The sequence below is a fragment of the Etheostoma spectabile genome, chromosome 16 (genome assembly GCF_008692095.1).
Source record: "Etheostoma spectabile isolate EspeVRDwgs_2016 chromosome 16, UIUC_Espe_1.0, whole genome shotgun sequence".
In the NCBI taxonomy this organism is placed as follows: Eukaryota; Metazoa; Chordata; class Actinopteri; order Perciformes; family Percidae; genus Etheostoma; species Etheostoma spectabile.
Genome location: NC_045748.1, coordinates 18,471,917 through 18,491,122, shown reverse-complemented (window position 1 = coordinate 18,491,122; position 19,206 = coordinate 18,471,917). Strand labels below are relative to the sequence as shown.

The following is a 19,206-nucleotide window of genomic DNA, read 5'->3' as shown; positions in this document are numbered from 1 at the left end:
TGGGACCTTTTGAACGGACTACTTAAACTTCCCAACATGCAGCTGACTGTATGTTTGTTTTGGACTTTTTCCACACAGACAAGGCTCAGCAGCTGCCAGTGACAGAGGAAGGCGTGTATTGACAGCATGTTTCAAACGCAACTCTGTACTTGTAGAGCACTTTCACTTTCTTGCCAAATGACTTTTAATAATACATCAAGATATATGTGACGTAAACTTAACGAGAAACATGTAAAAATTCCTACAGAGAAGTTAATAAAAACTATATTTAGCCTGGTAATACGCAGATCTTTGAGCTTTATTAAGGAAACTTTTCTATCAGAACTGCAGCTGATGTGGACATTTTCAAGTGCGTTGTGCTCTATCAGAGCTGACAGAAAGCGTATGAGATACGCCACTTCTTTAGGAATCTCACAACGTTGTAAGACCCTCGCAGTCTGATAGTCTGACAAAGGAGGCACTTTAATGCAATTGAGAGACAGCTTGTATCAGCAGTTTTACCTACTCTGGCACAAGTGAAACACTTATTCTGTCAGAGTGGCGTAGCTTTCTCATCAACGTCAAATCAGTTTAGACCCTTGACAAGCTGCCAATATTTGGGGTGTGTTCAGATCGCTTGTGATGCCTGCGAGTCTTTAGATAAGACTCAGTCTTTATCAGACACATGCAACACTATCTATCTCTCTTTCATGCAATGTCAAAGAACAGGGTATAATTGAATTATTTCTAACAGAGTGTGAATTGACCCAATACAACTTATTTGAAGATTCAGCAGAAACACCTTGGTTTATAGTTATAATCCTTAAGGATATCTTGAAATTGAACCCTGTATGTGATTCTATTGATGGTCTGCATTTTTGACCAATGTATTTGCATTCTGAATTATCTCGTTTTATAGTAATTACCATTGTTTGTGGCGGAGTCTGCATTTCTGTGCTTGATTCAATTTGTCTATGTATGCACAGAAGACAAAACATATACAAATACATACAGTAGATGTAATCCTGCATTACTATTTACTGTTCATTCAGCTAGTTCACAATTAAAAAGCATTCAGCTTTTATCGTAAAAGCAGTCACAGGACATGAAATGCATTTGTCTTGCAGCATTTGTGGCATGAAATCCAATGCTGGTGCTCATGGCATTATGGAAAAGCAGACACTATTGACCAGTAGTGAACTCTCAAGGATTACAAGTTTAATTACACAATTTAGTCCTGGCCCGTTGAAGCAGTTTAATGAAACATCACATGCAAAGAAACAAATATGAACAAAGACAATGAAGGATGGTGTGGCTATGCTGCTAAGTCAGCAGTGAGAAGTCACCAGTTAGAAGAGGCAGTGGCAGGAATCAGAACAGGCAACAACTCCCCCTTCATCAATTAACCCATTGAAATCAAATTAACCCACAAGGGGTCGTGCTCCCCTCTGGCATTTTACAACACAAATGAAGAGCGATGCACATTACTGCACTTGTGAGGGAGCAAGAGCGACACAAAAGCACCAAACAGGTGTAGAAAGAAGGCCTCTGGGGCTGCAGACACTACACAGATGCCTTTCCTCTGCCTTCTGCTGCCACCTTTACAAGTCCCTACAAAACAAGGGACCGTCATTTGATATGTGTTCTGCTGTAGCATCCAGCCCTGGGAGGTGAGCAAGCCAAGCGACCTAATTAGAGCAGCGAGAGTCCCCTGGGCTGAGTGATGGATAGACCTGCCAATCACGCTGCAGAAAGCCTCCATCAAGCCATGACTTCTCACCTGACACAAAGAGAAGCGGGAGGCGGGAAGCGGGAGGCGGGAGGCGACAGCAGCGGAAGACCAATAAGGACAGCCAGACATGTACAGTGCACTGCAGCATCTGAAAGGGCTGACAAGATCCCCAGCCATTTGGCAAATAAAACAACACAAAGCTGCAGAGTCAGGCTGCTTTTAAAGCGTTATGGGACAGGCTAAAGCAGTGCCCGTGCTTAGCCTAAATTATTAACGTGCAAATAAATAAACCAGTTTCTGCTTTACTAGTGTCTCTGGCGTAACTTAATTAACTGTGACAAGCCACAGGGAGGAAAAAATGAGCGCGAGAAACAGACAAAAGACAAAAAACTGAGAGAAAAAAATATTTTTGCAAGGCAACATACAACATCTATAAGAATTCAACAAGGTATTCAATTTTTGAGATTTCTGTCTCCAGGGTTACAGTGAAAATAAAATATTTCCAGCACTTTAGTGGTCTTTTTCTTTTCTCTAAAAAAACACAAAGGAGTGTACTGCACAATTCTGTATGATGTCTCTGCTGAGCACAGCTACATTCAAACTCCATTTGTTACCATACAGCTGGAATTCATACGCTCAAATTTGGCTGAAGATATTATCAGGCACGTCATACATAAATCAGGAAAGTCCTGGGATTACCAGAAGCAAGACATGAACATTTGCAGTGTAGGCTTACTCACTGAGTTTCTTTAGTGAGAGAATGAGAGAATTTGATGCAGTAATTGTACAATTAGCACTGCATGGAGGCTTCTGAAATGCCTACAAGTAGTTTAATAGTCTGATTGTTCCTTAAATTGGGCAAATGGAGCATGAGCGGTATAAAAAAATATCTAATTTGCCTTGTAATTTCCTGCATTGATTTTTTCCACAGGGATGCCATTTCAGATAAAATGACATCGCTGCATACATCAGCATGGCTTCTCCTTGTTTCATTACACACCAGATAAACAAAATATAAAGGAGAAAAACTGGAAAGCAGCGCAATGCCTGTTTCTGTGTGTGTGGTTGGCAGGGCCAAACCATTAACTTTGCCGTAGGTCACACCTGAACAGGTTTCAACCTGCAACTCACCAGGCTGCTGTCTGTGATCTGTTGTTTGCTTACTAAGTGGGCGTGGCAGTCATGGAAGCCAATCAGAGCTTTAACACTAGAACGAACACACACACCTTTACGAGAGGTACAATGGTACCATAGCATGTTCATAACATTGCCAACACCACTGTGCCCATGTTCACTTAATCATGCCTGGTAAATACCAAAATATCAAACCCCTTGTGTCTCACTTCTATACTGCAACATTTATTTTGTGAGGCAAGCCAGGACTGAAATTGAGCTGTACAAATTTTCATTAGCATCTGAAAAATCATGGGTGTCTGCCTAATTCAAGATGAGAGGGATCGCCGTTTGGCAGCACTGGGAGAATCAATGCACCACAAATGGCTGTAAATCAGCAGTCTGCACATAATGTTTTTGTTCTCATCAAGTACCCGTCTGATTGGTCGCAGATAATCTCTCAATGGAACATGGACACATGATAATTAGGATTTGCAACAACACAACAGCCAAAATTAATGTTCCTGTCTCCCGTTGTGTTGCAGCTCTAAAAGACACCCTTTAACCTAAGTGTGCTTTAACTGCAATTGAATCCCAGCCAACCATGATATTGGCAAAGCTGTCTGGCTTGCAGGAAATATTTGCCCAGTAACAAGCAGGGCAGTATCTCCCTTTAAAGAAATTCTCTTTGTCAAGGTGTCTGCAGGCAGCTGAAGAGATTGCAAACAGATTGTGTGATGGCACAGAGAGCCACATCATCGAAAAACAAGTTTTATCTTTTTTGTAGTTTCTGGAATGTATCTAACAATCAGACAACAGGCCTCAGACTTTGGGTTCAGATCAGAGGCAGTGTAGCAACACACATCCAAAATGCAATAGTTTAAAGGAAAGTGGTGTAAATCCGTAGGGGTGAAACACCACCGTTTGGTGGGAAATGTGTCTCACTACGTGAGATGGAACAACTAAATTCATCAAGCACAAGTCTTATAATGCATTTGTACTTCTCTTGAGTATCTCCATGTTATGCTACTTAAAACAATACTGAATACTAGGGACTCCACTATATATTAGAGGAGAATATTGCACTATTTACGTCACTGCGTTTATTATCAGCTATTATTCCCAGTAACTTTTCTGTACATACTGCACACATTGAAAAAGTCTCAAATCTTACCAAGTGATTTTGTCTATAATTGAGTTCTAAAAATCCTATTTTCTTAAAACAAGTTAAAAAAAAAAGTGTCGAATGTAGGCCTAATTTTCTTGCTGACAGTGCAGTGAGCTCTCCTATTTGGATTCCTGGGAAGTTCCTGAAACAAAATTTCTATTTAATTTCTATGAAATGACTAAAGACTGTCAATATGCCGCCAGGGTCCTCACCCACACCAAGACCTGGTAGCACATCACCCCAACCTTCATCCACCTTCACTGGTTCCCAATTAAGTCCCACATTACATATAAAATCCTCCTTCTCACCTACAAATCCCATGCCCTGGCCCAACATTACCTCTCTGACCTCCTCCACATAAATGATCATCACCCAACAGGATATGTAAAGTATCCAATTAGCTCCACCTCAACCTGCAACAACATTAAATTGCTGCTTACAGGAGTAAGTGGAAGTACATTTTGGTGATAATACTTAATAAATTCAGCATAATTAAAACACAGTAACAGCAGCAATGTACCTATCTATTTATCTGTCTGTCTCTCAGTGTGAACGCCAGATACTAGCTAACTTTTCAGCAATTACAAGCACTTGGTGGCACCAGCTACTGTTCATTCCTACCAATCCTCCTTACCCACTCAGCCTTCTGTCGTCCTGCACACATGCAGGAACACCAACGGGCGCTAAGAATAGAACACAGCTGGCACTGCAGGGCTTACATATTTCACACTCAAGCCACCATGCTTCAAAATACTCCTGGCCATCTCGTACCATTTCCAGCTCCCGGACCAGCGGTGGTTGCCTCACTCTTTCCTCCCTACTTCCTGTCCATCTTTGAACCATTCTTCACCTCTGTGGAAGGGCCCTCACAAGCCTAGTAGATAAGATCCATGACTACACTCTGGGAGAATTTCATTAAAAAAAGAGATGTGTAGTAAAAACAGATGCATGAGTGAGCAATCCTTGGTCACAAATCATTTTTGATATGGCAGCAAACTATTTAAAGGGCCCTGTATGTGCGTCTGACAGAGAATGCCATGTTCACACAGGTGGGCCAGTGACGGGTTGTGTCCTATTGCGATGACAAGGGATTCCCACAGCAGTGACAGGGGCAGATTAGTGGGAGGCACCACACACAGATTCAAGGTGAAGCCAGTGCTAGCTGTCGAAATTGCAAGAGAGCAAAGCCAAAAGCACAGGTTTGGCATAGGGGGTGGACTGTTGAGTGAGAAACAGCCAGATGGAGCTGCTCCATAGGGCACGCAGCAAAGACTGGGGGTGATGTTTGGAAACCTGGACCAATCGTCTCCTTGACTCAGAGGACGCTGGCATGGTTTCAATGTCATCCTTAGATATCACAATAATATGTAGATCAAGCACCGACAGCTGGCAGATTCATAGTGATGTTTACTTAGCAGATAGTTCCTTTAAAAGGATGGATCTGGTGTTCATCTTTAATCTTCTAATTGTCAAGAAATCCTGTGTAAATTACAAAAATAACATAAACTGATCCTGCTTAAAATTGTGGCCAAAGCCGGATGCTTCTCATTCCTCTGTGCTTTAGACATCAACGAGCCACAGCGCTGACCTGAGTGACTCCGTTCCTTTACAATGAACACGGGCACTGTAGATTATTCCATCAAATCATATAGCCTTTTTTTTTTTTTTTAAAGAAAGTCTAAGTCTAATAAAAAAAAATACATTTTGTCTTATATGAGAATTGTTGACAATAACCAAAACATAGAATATTGCTAGCCTGACAGACAGATTTGATACAAAAAACAGATAATGACATATTTACATATAACCATGATATAAGACTTTAAATCTGGTTACCAAAGTATTATGATCAAGACATTTTAAAAATTACCTCTATTGGAAAACATATGTGACACGGTTTCTAAATTGCAGCATTTGCAATTCTCTACAGCAATGTGTTGTTACCTATCAAAACATGCTCCAATACCAACACATATCCAATATACAATATACCAGCCAGAATTACATGTTGCTTACCATCAATTTATTTGTCAGAGTCTAGTTTGAGATTTTCAAACTTCATTTGAGAAAGTGGCCCTTTTTTGTTTAGTGTAACAAAAAGGTTTGGGAAGGAAAGATACGTATTTCTTAGAAGATGTCCAAAATAACTTTGAGTACCAACGCTCAGGTACTGTATCAGTACAAACAATGCTCATCCTTTTATATTATGAGCTCCAACTTGACTGATTTGTATCATGAAACACACTTCATCCAACCACGGCCTCTCTCTCATCCCTGAGCCTCCTTGCAATATCCACCGCCATTAATGAAGAGGACATGCACACAGACTAACCGACACCGCCCTTGTTTACCTGCTTCTTCTTACAAGGCACGGCCACTCACCTGCCATAAATCAAGTCACTGTTGTTTATGGTATTCCCTCCGCTTCATCCCATAGTACTTTATTTCCATGCCAACAGTAGCATCATGTTTATACATGCAAGATCTCTATTGGAATACAGTTTGGCTAATGAGCCCCTCTTAGTTGATCACATTAGACCTCCACTTGAGGACACTTAATTACCAGTGTTGCACTCTGTCAAGGGGACAGAGCAAGTCCTTTAATTAAGGGCGCTGCCTATGTTTGTACAAGCCTGCATCCTTGGGATATAGTATTTTTTTTTCAACCTAAAAAAAAAAAAGGAGATAAAAAATGTGAGTGTGGGGGAAGATTTGGTGTGTGCATGTGTGTTACATAGGTTCGTGTGTGCACATGGGTGTTTATTTCTTCCCCTCTCTGTGTCTGTGGATGCATCCGTGTGTGTATTTGTCTGTGTGTGCATAATGTGATGGGTGTTTGAAGTTCGTCTCCAGAGTCTAGATGGTTTACAGTGTTTACAAGACACACACACACACATACACACACACAAAATTGTGAGGCTCTCAACTGTCTCCATGAATTTCATATTCAGGCTGGGACTCTGGCTCGAGTCGGCATAGTAAGAACCGGCCCAGTCCACAGAAAGATGACTGTTTTCTCTTTGCCTCTCTCTCATTACGTTCCTCCCTCTTTAATTTTCTCTCTTGCTCTGTCTCAAGCTCACCATTTCTCTCTCAAATAGGCTGAGGCTACCAGTCAGGAAATGCACATCAGTCATAATACTTTCCTAAAATGAAAACAGATTCTGTTGCAGTCTCACTCACTCCTTCGGCTGAAAACATTCCTCTGTTTCTCCTCTCATCCTCCACCCTTCCCTCCTCCTTTGCCACTTCAACTTAGCAGCACACCAGCTCAGATCTTTTCTCCCAGTTACAAGAGTCTTGTTTGCTTTCTGTTACAGATGGATGATCACCAGCAACACAATACAGTTGTTTTGTGGGTTGTGTGATGGCAGCAATCTCAAGTATGTGACACCAGCCTCACAGAGCGCATGACAGTAATCTGCTGCATCCCCATAAAGTCCCACAGTATAGGCACTTATGCTTTCTAAAAGGTACTTTTTATTGATGCGGGATGCAATAACCGCCGGTAAATCTGTGCTAGGACCGAGGTTAGTGCATGTTGGAAGACTGCTTAGCAGGCTGTCAGGCCAGAGTGCTCACTGGTTAGCCAAGAGATCTTTATGTAAAAAGACAGCCATCGTGGCCTGGATGAAGAGGTTAAGAAATAGCAACCATAGGGGTTATGCTTGCAGCTAATACATATGTTTTTCTATTGATTATTCAGTCTATAAAATGTCCGAAAATGTATAGAAATGGCCATCACAGCTTCTTGGTGACATCCTCAAAAGGTATTCTGTTTACAAGAAAAACAGAGAAAAGCATGTTTGACATTTTTACTAGACACAAATCTCCAATTATTAACACAATATCGAAATCTGCATCCCTCTTTCTGTCCCCACAGTATCTTTATCTCATTTGTAGGCTCTAACCCGGACTCTTGGAGTGTCATTAGGGTTTTGTTCAGTCTTGGACTTCCCTGTAGGAGCCCTGCCAGTGAGCAACCGCTGTGGCACTAGCCAGTCATAAATATTCTCAACAAGCCAGCTGATGGATGGTCTCAGTTTGAAAGGGATGTTCACAGGGCCAGCACCATGGCCAACAATGCCACGGCGAGTGAATGAAAGCTTGTTCAACGAAGGAATAACTTCGACTGAGACGTTGACAGAGACGTAATCACTGTTTTCCACTGTTACATGTCAGGCTGAGTGAATTTAAGACGGCTGATGACTGGAGCGCTTTTACATTTATTTCAAAAATTCAAAGAAGACACTTTCAGTAGCTTAGGATACTATTTTGAATCTGTCTCTCCCTGCTTACAGTCACAAAACACTAATGAAAAACGTGAGAGGATAGAACTGCCAGTGCTTTGTTTGAAACGTTAGGAGACTTCAGCAAGCTGTGTGATAACGACAAAGTTTCTTTCTCTTCTTTATCCACCAAAAAGAAAAATCTAAATCCTACCATGTGACTTGTTTTTCTTTTGATCTAGCTTTGGTGTAACCTGTGTAGCGTAGCAGGGGTCAGCTGCTGGATGACCTGCATGATCACCTAAAAAGCCCTCAGGACCCCTATGTTGATGTGGTTCTCAGCAGCCTGTGCCTGAGCTCAGTCTACCGCATGCCTTTCCACTTGGCTGCCTGTTGTAGTATAGTAGGACAGTTAACTCCCTGATTGCAGGATGAAAACTGTGAAAACACACTGCTCAATCTCCTCCACCGTCAAAACCAGTGTCTACTGCAAAAATGATACTGCCTGTGGAGTCCAAAAAACACCTTTTTCAGTGTGAAAGTGTTGTTTCCACTGTGTGCTGATACATGCAGAGGTCTGTCAAAATCGTATTAACCTTCCTTTGTGGGAGACGTTATTATTGCATCAATTTGTATCTGAAAAAAATAGCTTTTGTGTGCTGCTCAGTTCACATTCAAACAAAATCAATCCCTAATCTTCCCATAATTAACCTGGTAAGCCATTTTTCATACATCAGCCTATTAAACTACAGGAGTATTCGCTGAATTTCAGAAAACCCGTGGAAATAATAATTCTCTGGCTATAGAAATATTTGACAGAGGCAGCAGTACGCCTTCTTTCCAAGTTAGTTGCTTGGCAATGCAACAGAGTTCCAGCTCCAGTAAAATGATTGTTTAAAAGGGGAGGAGGATAAGGGCAAGAGCACACTATGCTGTTGATGGGGGGAAATTAGTGTTAATCTGCTAAACCCATGCCAAAACTGCATACACATGCCAAATAAAGTGGTCAGTTTGTTTTGGTAGCATTTGAAATGTAAAGCGTTATGAGATGTGTTTTGGGTTGGAATCAGATAATAAACGGTTGTTCTTTTTAAATCACGTTGATTTTAGCCTTTGGGCTGAGATGTCTTATTATCAACGGCGTAGAGAGGAAATATGGTGCTTTTTCTCGGACCATTAACCTGCCGTGTTAATGATTTCCTAATAACAACATCAGCTGTGGTTCACCTTTGTACAGCAGACACACATGTAAGCGTGCCTCCCACGATCTTATGACTTGTCAATCACAACTGGCTCGCGTGTGTTTAATGAGCATGATTTATGGATACTGTAGCCTACCAGAGAGAAGATGTTGGAGTGGCAGTCCTCAAGGCTTGCCCCGTTAGCCACCCAATTCGCTGTTGTAGTCATAATCGTCCGCCGTTGGGGTCGTCAGCGCTGGGCATGTCGAAATCCTACATCGGTATCAAACACCGAGCAGGGCTGACAAATCGGTTCCCGTACGAGTCTGCCAAAACAGGCAGGCTTATAAACCTCACAAGAGGTCCAGATAATAGACTCGGGATGGTCAGGCAGAGGAATGGGCGTATTTAAAAAGAAGTGCAGAATGTATCCATGAAGCCCCAGCGGATATAACGTTGTAGGCTAATGTAAATCCAAGCGTGTGTGGGCAATCAAAACATTATTACAAACCAGGTCAGGCGGTTCCAAATGCGAGCATTGTCAAAGACGGAGCGCACACAAATGTATCCATTTCACTCAAAACAGACAGGAAGATCAGCCTGTTTCCATATCAATCTTTCCGCTGATAGTTTCAGCATTAAATGAGCATATTCCATTGGGGGAAACGACTCCTTTTCTTCGGCGCCGAGGTACAGTTCCCAAAAAAAAGGCAAATTTAAGAGTCGAAACTTCTTTTAAAAAATATATTTATATCACACGCTCGCCGCTCTGCTAAACAATTCACTTAAAGCCGAGACCTTACATGCAGGATATCTGATTCCGTCTGCTCCACGAGCTGATGCACCACTTGTGATAGTTTTCGAGAATTGCATGCGCTATTTTTAGCCTTCTTTCTTACCACAACCGTTCCTCTCACAATGCAAGCTAGTCTGCCTCACACAAAACAGCCGCTGCGAACAGGAATGTGTAATCCCCTCTGTTGCTCTTCAATTAAACGGACCGCAGACGAAGGGTCGCTGAGAAAGAAAAGCCCCCGGTGCTCCTCTGTGGCAGGGCGGACGAAGTCGAGCGGGTTCCCGTGTAACCCCGAGGCACGAGTCAAAAGCGTTCAGACAAGAAAAAAAAAAAAAAACTATTCTTATACTCCACCACCAGGAAAACGACAAGGAGGCTTCTGTAGACCGAGGTTTGAAAAAAAATCCTTCCTTCCTTCCTTTCAGTTTTATATCATTACGAAACGTCCTCTCGCGGCCACAACAGCCTCAGTGGTGCACAAAAAAAATATCAGATTTTTTCTTTTTAAATGCACAGTTAAAGCAGAAGTGGCAGTCATTGTCTGGCGCCGATCATTGACATAAAGAATATTTTGCATGATGCAGATTGGTTTTCTCTATAAACCACCATGACATTTAAAAGCGAATATTCCTCCTTCTCGGGAAATGATTTGATTATTGATTTAAATCCTCAAACAATGTGCACGTTTTCGTCAGCGGCGACTCCTTTTCCTCGTTGTTTATCTCCCGGAGCGTGTTATTATAGGCTATCGGTACATAAGCGTGCGTGTAGCTGTAGCCCGAGTGTGTCATCCTCACCCTCTGTGCTGTTTGCTTTACGCCAAGCGCCGCTGTATAGCATTTTTTTTTTTCTCGCACGATGGTCCAGCCCACCACGCATTGCAATGTAATGGCGGTCGGAAGCGTACTACCCATGGTAGGCTACTACCGAGACTCGCCTTCCCATTTGGCCAAGTTTGTGCTCACGTGATCAAAGTGTGGGATTACAGTAGTGTTTATTATCTTTGATACGAGAGTGGATGCGACGCCGGAGACGCCGTGCCTGTTGTGCGCGCTGACAGTCAGCAGTTTGTTGTTAGATGTATCTTTGCTGTTTCTTGTCATCTGCCTATTAAAAGTGCTTGAAGAAAGATTATTTTATGATGGGGGTTTTTTTCATCGCTGTATGGTGTCTCTGTAATGCATCGGTTACATAATGGAACAGTGTTCTCACAACAGAGGATGTGACAGAATAGAGGTCAAAAAGACTTACTGAGCTCCCACTGTTTCATAAGAGGTATCTATGTAGGTTAGTCTTACACTCACCGAATTCCCCACATCATAACACTTTAGTATTTGAGAAGAATACAAAAAGAACCACAGATGACAAATTGATATGAATTTAAATCAAGCATTGATTTAACTTAAAATTATCCAAATTGGTTCCATCCAGGGCCAGAGCCAAGATTTTAGCTATTCAGGTCACAAGGAGGTAGGTCCCCCCCCACCCCTTCCCCCAAGACACACAATAGAAAGCGTCTGATTTTATAAAATTATTACTATTTGTTGGTTTATATTTTATTTGTTGAGTTAGCTGTTGAATTTAGTTTAAAGCTGCACTAAAAAATATCTTCATTTTTACAAATATAAATAAATACTAGGTGTGCTGTGAAAGGCATTACTTATTGTGAGCTACAGTTCCTCTCCCTTGTTGTGTTTTTCAGTTCACTTTGCGGCCGGCAGCTTTAATGTTCTGGTTAGGCCTCGAGATTGTCATTTTGGCCGCTGGGAATCCTGTTTGTTGTTTTCTATTTTGGAGCCATAAGTGTTTTCGTTCACTGAGGTAATAAATCAAGGGAGAAATAGGGTCATTTTCTTATAGACTTCTGTACAATTAGACTTCTTTTTGTAACCAGTGGAGTTGCCCCTTGCTGAACCTTAGAAAGAATACTGGTCTAACGCACTGGCTTCACTGTTGATGCCCGGATGTTTCAGCTTGGTCTCACTTCTTGCATCAACCTCGTTTATTGGCCTCAGCAGGCAGCTATTTCTGCTGAATAGCTCTAAAATTCAAACAATTAGAGACTAGCTGGTGAACAATAGTGGAGCATTTAGCAGTTAAAGAGAAAGATAATTTTCTCAGGAGTTGGTTGAGACCAAAAATAGAGCTGAAAGTAGAGTGAATATCTGATATCTTTCATGAAGTGGCCAGAAACATGACTCAAAATAAATGCTAATATTGCTTCGTATCTGCCGGGTGTGTAAAAAGGCAACTGTGTGCTAACACATTCGACATAAAAACATTATTAGGTAGAATATCATGTTATGCAGGTTTCAATGGCACAGGTTGTTCAAGGGAATCCCTCCTAAAATAAACAAATGCTTATAAACTCATCTAACTAAAGTTTAACCCGCCTTAACAAGAATTATGTCTCTATTGTCCCTCTCACTAAATCACCAGAGGACATCAGAGTTCTCTCTAAGAATGTATTAGGAAGGTACAAGCTATGAAATAAACCATTAAAGTTATTTCCCAACATACAATTCTGGTGGAGAAATACAGATTGTTTTTCTTGAATCATTGTGTTGACTTAATAATAATAATAATAAATCTACTGAGTCTAAAAATTACTCCACCCCAGAGTTGCTAACCCCCCCTCCCAAAAAAAAGAGACTTGACCATAGTGTCCTCATTGATATGGCACTGATTATATCCTAACTATGCAGTCATGTGTGATGCATTGTTATATTTATGTAGTCATATTGTTGGAGGTTTTGTTATCTATTAAAGCTTTAATAGTTATTTCTGTTGTGGAGGATTGCAGGTGCTACCCTTTTATTACAGCCGCCGTTTCCTGAGGTACACAGCAGAGGCCATCCAGGAGTTGGTGCATCAAATATTAGTGTTGTTATGAAGAATTTATTTTATAATAAATATATACTACATACGCTTGGATTTTCTTTATGTTTGGACTACAAATGTAACTGGAGTTGCTGGATTCTGGTTTTAGCTTCATGTCCTTAAATTTGTTAACTTTATTCTCTTTTGACCAATAAAGAAATGTTTTTCTAAACTCTGCAAATTGTTTTTATCTCAAATATAATTTTAGTCATGAACAAACAGGGAAATGAATAGTCAGTAGCTACAGACCTCTGCACATGAATCCCCTAAAGGTCGATAAAAGATTTGTTAGTTTATTCAGTCAATAAGCTTTTTATCCCTCAAATTCATTGTCCCTCACAGAAAAACATTACATTTCCCTCTGTGGAAATGAACCTTTATTCTATTATCTTCCCAGGGATTTATTTTGCGTGTCAGTGGGACTGCAGGAAGACTCATCTGAAACCCTATTTAAGACTAAATTAGTTATAAATAGTGACAGGAGAGGTTTCTCTTCCCTGCCAGGTTTTCTACTGAGCATTGGCATTTGAGTGAAGGACTTTTAGAACCATTGTAGTCAGGTAAATCCTTGATATATTTGTATGTTGCAGCATTGGGAGTTTCACATTTTCTTAGAGACACATTTGAACATCAACCCACCACAATGTGATGTTTATAAATGGCTGCATAGTGGCAGTAGTTTGATGTCTGTTTCATAATTTACATAGGCTGTCCCAGGCTGTAAATGTAATAGATGTTACATCTGACAGAGCTATTTATAGACAACTGTATATTCCTTTTGCTGCCATGCATCTTTAGAAAACATCACTGACGTACCTTTATAGAGCTTTACGCATTTGAGGTAACAGCTTGCAGCTGGTGTATTGCCACAGAGAGGAAGCCTTTAGTCCAGTGATTCCTCTTACATCTGAAAAGCAGGATGGAAAAGATATGAATCAGATGGATGAGCGAGGGCTTAGCCTGACAGTTATTGATCCCTTTGCTCCAGGAATGATAAAGAACTAATTTGGAGACTCCCTCTTTTGTTCAATACATCCTTAAAGGTTTTCAAAAGACTCTGGCACACAGTTAGGCATCACTTGGGGTGGAGCTAATAGGATGAAATGCTATCAGTTTCCATGAATCTATTTCAATACGCCACATGTTTCTTCTCATCAGGCCCCCACTGACTTGATCTGTGTATGAGGAGAAAAGCTGCATTACTGCAGAAATGAGACAATGTGTTTGTGTAAACAATGTGTTGTCAAAAGTCTTGTTCGGGGTGGAGTGGATGAGCATTAGTGTGTGTGTTCATTGTGTTGCTCTATTAAAGTACATGTGGAGTTTTCATTTAATAGTCTGTCATATGAGCTGAAAAGGTGCAGTATATACATATACTCACAGACGTGACAATATGCAGACGTGCAAGTCTCTTTGCAAAACATAAAATAGGTTATTTACTATTTTAATAGTTCTCAGTAAACGTTTCACTTTGTTAAAAGATTTAGTTTAGTCTTTGTGTCCTTTAAAAACGCATTTGTCAATTATTTAATAAACCTATTAACAGGAATTGAAACTGCTAAGTAACAAAAAACTGAACTGAAAGATTTTCTATTTCTATTCTTAACGCACTTAAAAACCTTATTACAAATCTTAAAAATTTATCTATAATAATGACTAAATGCAATGATTAAAGCAACAAACTATGAAAAGCCAAAGTTGTCATCCGTAGGTAAGCTAGCTAAGTGGAGATTTACACTTTACATAACTGGTTGTCATGTAGACATTTATAAAATATTTACTGTACACCCAGTATCGGTCAGTTGTAACGGTTGGGTAGCTAATTGACAAAGGTGCTACTTTAGGCTATTATCTGTCAGAGTCGAGACACATCAGACCTGACACTTAATTAAATAGCAGTGTAATACTAATTAAACTGAAAAGATTTGGAATTACATTTCACAATAACAACAACGCCTCAAATTACAAAAGGTTACACCAATAATGTTAAGCTATCTGATTAAATAGTGCCGGTTGGGTTAGCATAATTAGATAACTCATGCTTTTATATAAACTCTGACACACCTATTTCTCCAAGTATGCATATATAAATTAAACAAAGTAACCCAATCCAGTTCTCTTAGGGTGTGGTTTGACCAAATTGGATAGACAGCACAACACACGTCATAATTTTGATTTGCTAAATCATGATTGGTGTATAAACGTGAGTAGCACCACCTTTTTCTAACAGAGCCACGGCCACTTGTTGTGATAGGAACACAAAAAATAAAAATCTTTAACGTAAAATTACATAAACTGTTCCACATTTGGCAGATTGTGTGTTTTTGTGGTGTCCCATCGCTCGTAGTAAGATGCTGGTTGATAAAACATGTTTTCATGGCCTTTGTCACCATGAGCTATGACAAATAGCTCATGGTGACAAACACAGCTTCTACATGTTTTGCATACAGCTAACTGTTGGATTGCTCATTATTAATTTAGGACAAGCATATCGCAAGGGAATATGCTTGCATGGACAGCGAATGGTTTTCTATCATTGAAATCCAGAAAGGGATGTGTTTTTTTTTAGAACAAGCAGTGGCCTCGCAGTATCTTCATTAGTGATTGATGGATCACCGAGTGCTGAGTTAAGGCACACCTAGCAGCAAATTCTCTCCATAAAATCAGATGAGAGTTTCTCCTCTCTCCGCGGCTCCAATACCTCTCTGGCATTTCCTGGAGCACGGAGAGTCTGGCTGAGAAGAATAGATGGTGTGCATTATAATGAATATGGGCTGACACCACCTCATCCATCATTCACACCCAGGAAAATTATAGCGGTGCCAGCGAGAGAGAGAGAGCGAGAGAGAGAGAGAGAGAGAGAAGAAGGGAGAGACTTTAAATCACAGGACATCCGTAGGTCTCTTCCTAGACTGTCAGATGCTTATTGTTGTGGTTTTCTAACTGTCCAGTCCACTTCTGATTTTGCTCTCCAAAGAAGATGACTATGTGTCAGTTTACTTTATATCTACTGTAAATCTCCAAATGTATGTTAGCTAGAATATGCTTCTGTGTTTCTGCCTTATTTGTTTGTTTTGTCTGTCTAATTTCTTCTCCTGTTACTGAGTCAGCAGCAGCTACCGATTATTTTCATCATCAAATAATTATTATCATTATTACTTTTATAATTAATATAATAAATGTAATGTTGGGAGATTTGTATTTTTAAAACATGGCCTTCACACGCTACATGAGCCCAAGGTGACATCTTCCTTTATCTGATCAACAGTCCAAAGATGTTCACTTTACAACAATATAAACAGAACAAAGCATAAAATCCTGACATTTAAGAAGTTAGAACCAGTCAGAACATGCTAGTATGGCTCTTTGGGTGGCAACGATGGTCACTTGCTCCACCACTTTGGGTGAGACTGAAATATCTATATCTATATCTATATTGGATGGATTGCTATGAAATTTTGTACAGATTTTCATTGTCCCCAGAGGATGAATCATACAGACATTGAGGATCTCCTGACGTTTCCTTTGGCATCACCTGCAAGTTGATTTTTTTTTTGTTAATTGAAATATTTCAACACTTACTTGATAGATTGGCTCACCATCATGGCCCCCAGAGGATAAATGCTCCTGATTTTAGTGACCACCCTCTAGTATTGGCGATTTTAGATCTTGAGCCCCTTTAAAGGGGGGCTCAAGCCCCCTTAAATTTCATCAGAAAAATCAAAAAAAAATGTAAATCAATTTTAGTGCTTGAAGTCAGAGTTTACGAACTTTTCAGATAGTGACAGAGGAAAAACAATTATGCCATGCACCTGTAACCCAGTCAGGGAAAGGGTTAACAGAACCGTAGTTTTGACCAATCGGAGGTGGTTGTGCCAGACTCTCGCCTTTGGCTGAGCCTCTATGTGATCTATCAGAGGGAGAGCAGGAGTGCGGTGGTGAAGTTTAACGTTGGTAGTCCCCAGAGTAGAAATTAGTAATTTCATGGCACAGATTAGAACCCAAATTGAAACGTAAGCAACAAAACATGCTGAATGTTAAAACATTGTGTAAAATTGGGTGTTATTATTGGGACTTACAAAGTGTGTTATTTTTAGTTCCATCCATAGTGTTAATAGTGTCTAAAAACGTTGTTGACGTTGTTCGGTAGCTAGCTCACACATTATCGGCTGGGGGCGGGGGCCCTGTGATGATTTATGTTCTCTCCCTCTGTACTTTGCTGCTAATGACTGTAGTGTACTGTCTGTCTGTTGCCAAAGGACACCATTGACCATGATCCTCTGCCCCCTGTGAAACCCACCTCACCCAGTACATTTTAATTCATCCTGATACTGGTTCTGCTCTTGTGTGATTTTATGCACATTTCTCAACGTGCCAAAGATTTGTCTCTGGGCAAGACACAATCAAATTACACTGACCACTTGTGCTTTCTGGGCTTTTTAATTAGGCTGGTTGCATCAAAGGACATACTGGAGGTGACAGTGTGTATGTGTACATGTGGGTGTCTCTGCGTCCGCTAGTGTGTACATGTTCATCTGTGATCTCGAATGATTCACTCAAGCACTGTGAAGACTGTTGTAATGGTGTTTCCGCAGCATATTGATTTCACCATGAGCAGACGTTGTCTTTGTAAGATTACTCGAGAGAAGGGAAATTAGATGTTATCTCATGACAACACAGATGAGGAATCATATGGTTCATTATCTGATTTTGAAATGATGTCAAGCTGTCCAACTCACTGATACACAGATGATGTGTGTGCTGCAAGCCCCCTTTTAGGTTAAACGACATGGGGGATCACAATAGGAATACTGTCACTAGTAAATCAAGTGCAAGATGGGAAACAAAATATAGATTTTAATTTAAATTGCAAATTGCAGCTTCAAGTTATGCAGAGTATGAGATAGCCTGAAGGTTAGAGCAAGGCCTTTAATCCCCTGTTGCCCCAGTAAACCTCCTCTGTGGCCACTATAGAAACCTGGTTGTATTGCACATTTCAACCTGCAAGTAGAAGAATATAGCCTAAGCCGCATGCTGTGCTTTCATGTAGAAATATTACCACAGATAGTGTGCTTTAAGTGACCAGCCAGCATTTCCACTTGGCTGCACCCTCTGATGCCACCTGAACAGAATTCAGTAGGAGCCTTCAAGCTCCTCATACATAATGTATTGGTGAAGGTCTGCTCAGTTTTCATGTTCTCCTAATTCATTTCACAAAGAGAGAGGAGAGGAGAGAGAGCGCTCTGCCAGCATATGGAGCATACAGCCAGTATCATGCAGTACACTATCAAATCAGGAATCAACACTGACAGCTTCTTTGTTGAATCTAGCACTGTCATGTTGTTGTTTTATTGGCTCTAATCTTTATTGAGACAGTTAAATTTGAATTATTCCTTGTGTTATTCTTTCAATTTAAAGGTCCTGATTTCCAGATGTATGCTGTGTTTTGAGGTTGCCAAAATGATAATGAAGACCACTAGTTGTTTTTTATAATACCAGGTATTCCAAGTAGTTATTTCTGTCTTTTGTGCCAATTATTATGTAGTTTGAACTGCATTATTAGCTTAAATATTGTATTTATTGTCTTTTGACATGTTTTAGTTGATTGTACGATGCTTGCCTTTAATTTCTAAAGATACTATTTCAAAATAAATCACTTACAACACCAGTATTGTGCTTTTTTTTTACCTCCCTCCAGGATAAAGAACTTGATCAAATCAGCATAACAACATAATCCAGCAGAATTCTCCATGTTCTTTGTATTCACGTTTCAGAGACAGAAATTGATATTTATTAGTTTAATGCTCAGTGACACAGCACTGGCCTTGCCCTTCATTTTTTATGTGGCCTTGCCTCATTTCTTTTGTGGCGTGATTTGATGTGCTGTGATTGTCTTTTGTTTCTCTTTTGCTCACAGCATAAAACCATTCATGAAAATCAATCCAAACATACCCCGCTCTTCTGTTTCTCAAAACGTAGCCTTCTGCTGACCTCAATAAATCGACCAGTGAGCGTTAAACATTTCAGTTAGTGCCCTTAAAGTGGCCTTACCACAAACATAGTCCTCCACTAAAGGGGGGCACTGAGAGATGTGTGTGTGTGTGTGTGTGTGTGTGTGTGTGTGTGTG

General features: G+C 40.4%; 1 protein-coding gene across 6 annotated transcripts in view; it reads right to left on the bottom strand.

Moving 5' to 3' along the window:
• Positions 1 to 11,102, bottom strand: part of LOC116704201 (mediator of RNA polymerase II transcription subunit 13-like) — a 73,083-nt gene extending 61,981 nt beyond the window's left edge. For 3 of the 6 annotated variants that reach the window (XM_032539483.1, XM_032539484.1, XM_032539481.1), the window contains exon 1: positions 9,560 to 11,101. In XM_032539483.1, coding sequence (XP_032395374.1) covers positions 9,560 to 9,631 — 72 coding nt within the window. In that variant the 5' untranslated portion in view covers positions 9,632 to 11,101. Of the gene's footprint in view, positions 1 to 9,559 lie in introns of all 6 variants that reach the window. The other 3 variants (XM_032539482.1, XM_032539485.1, XM_032539480.1) reach the window with 3 other exon arrangements.
• Between the last annotated feature and the right edge of the window lie 8,104 nt (positions 11,103 to 19,206).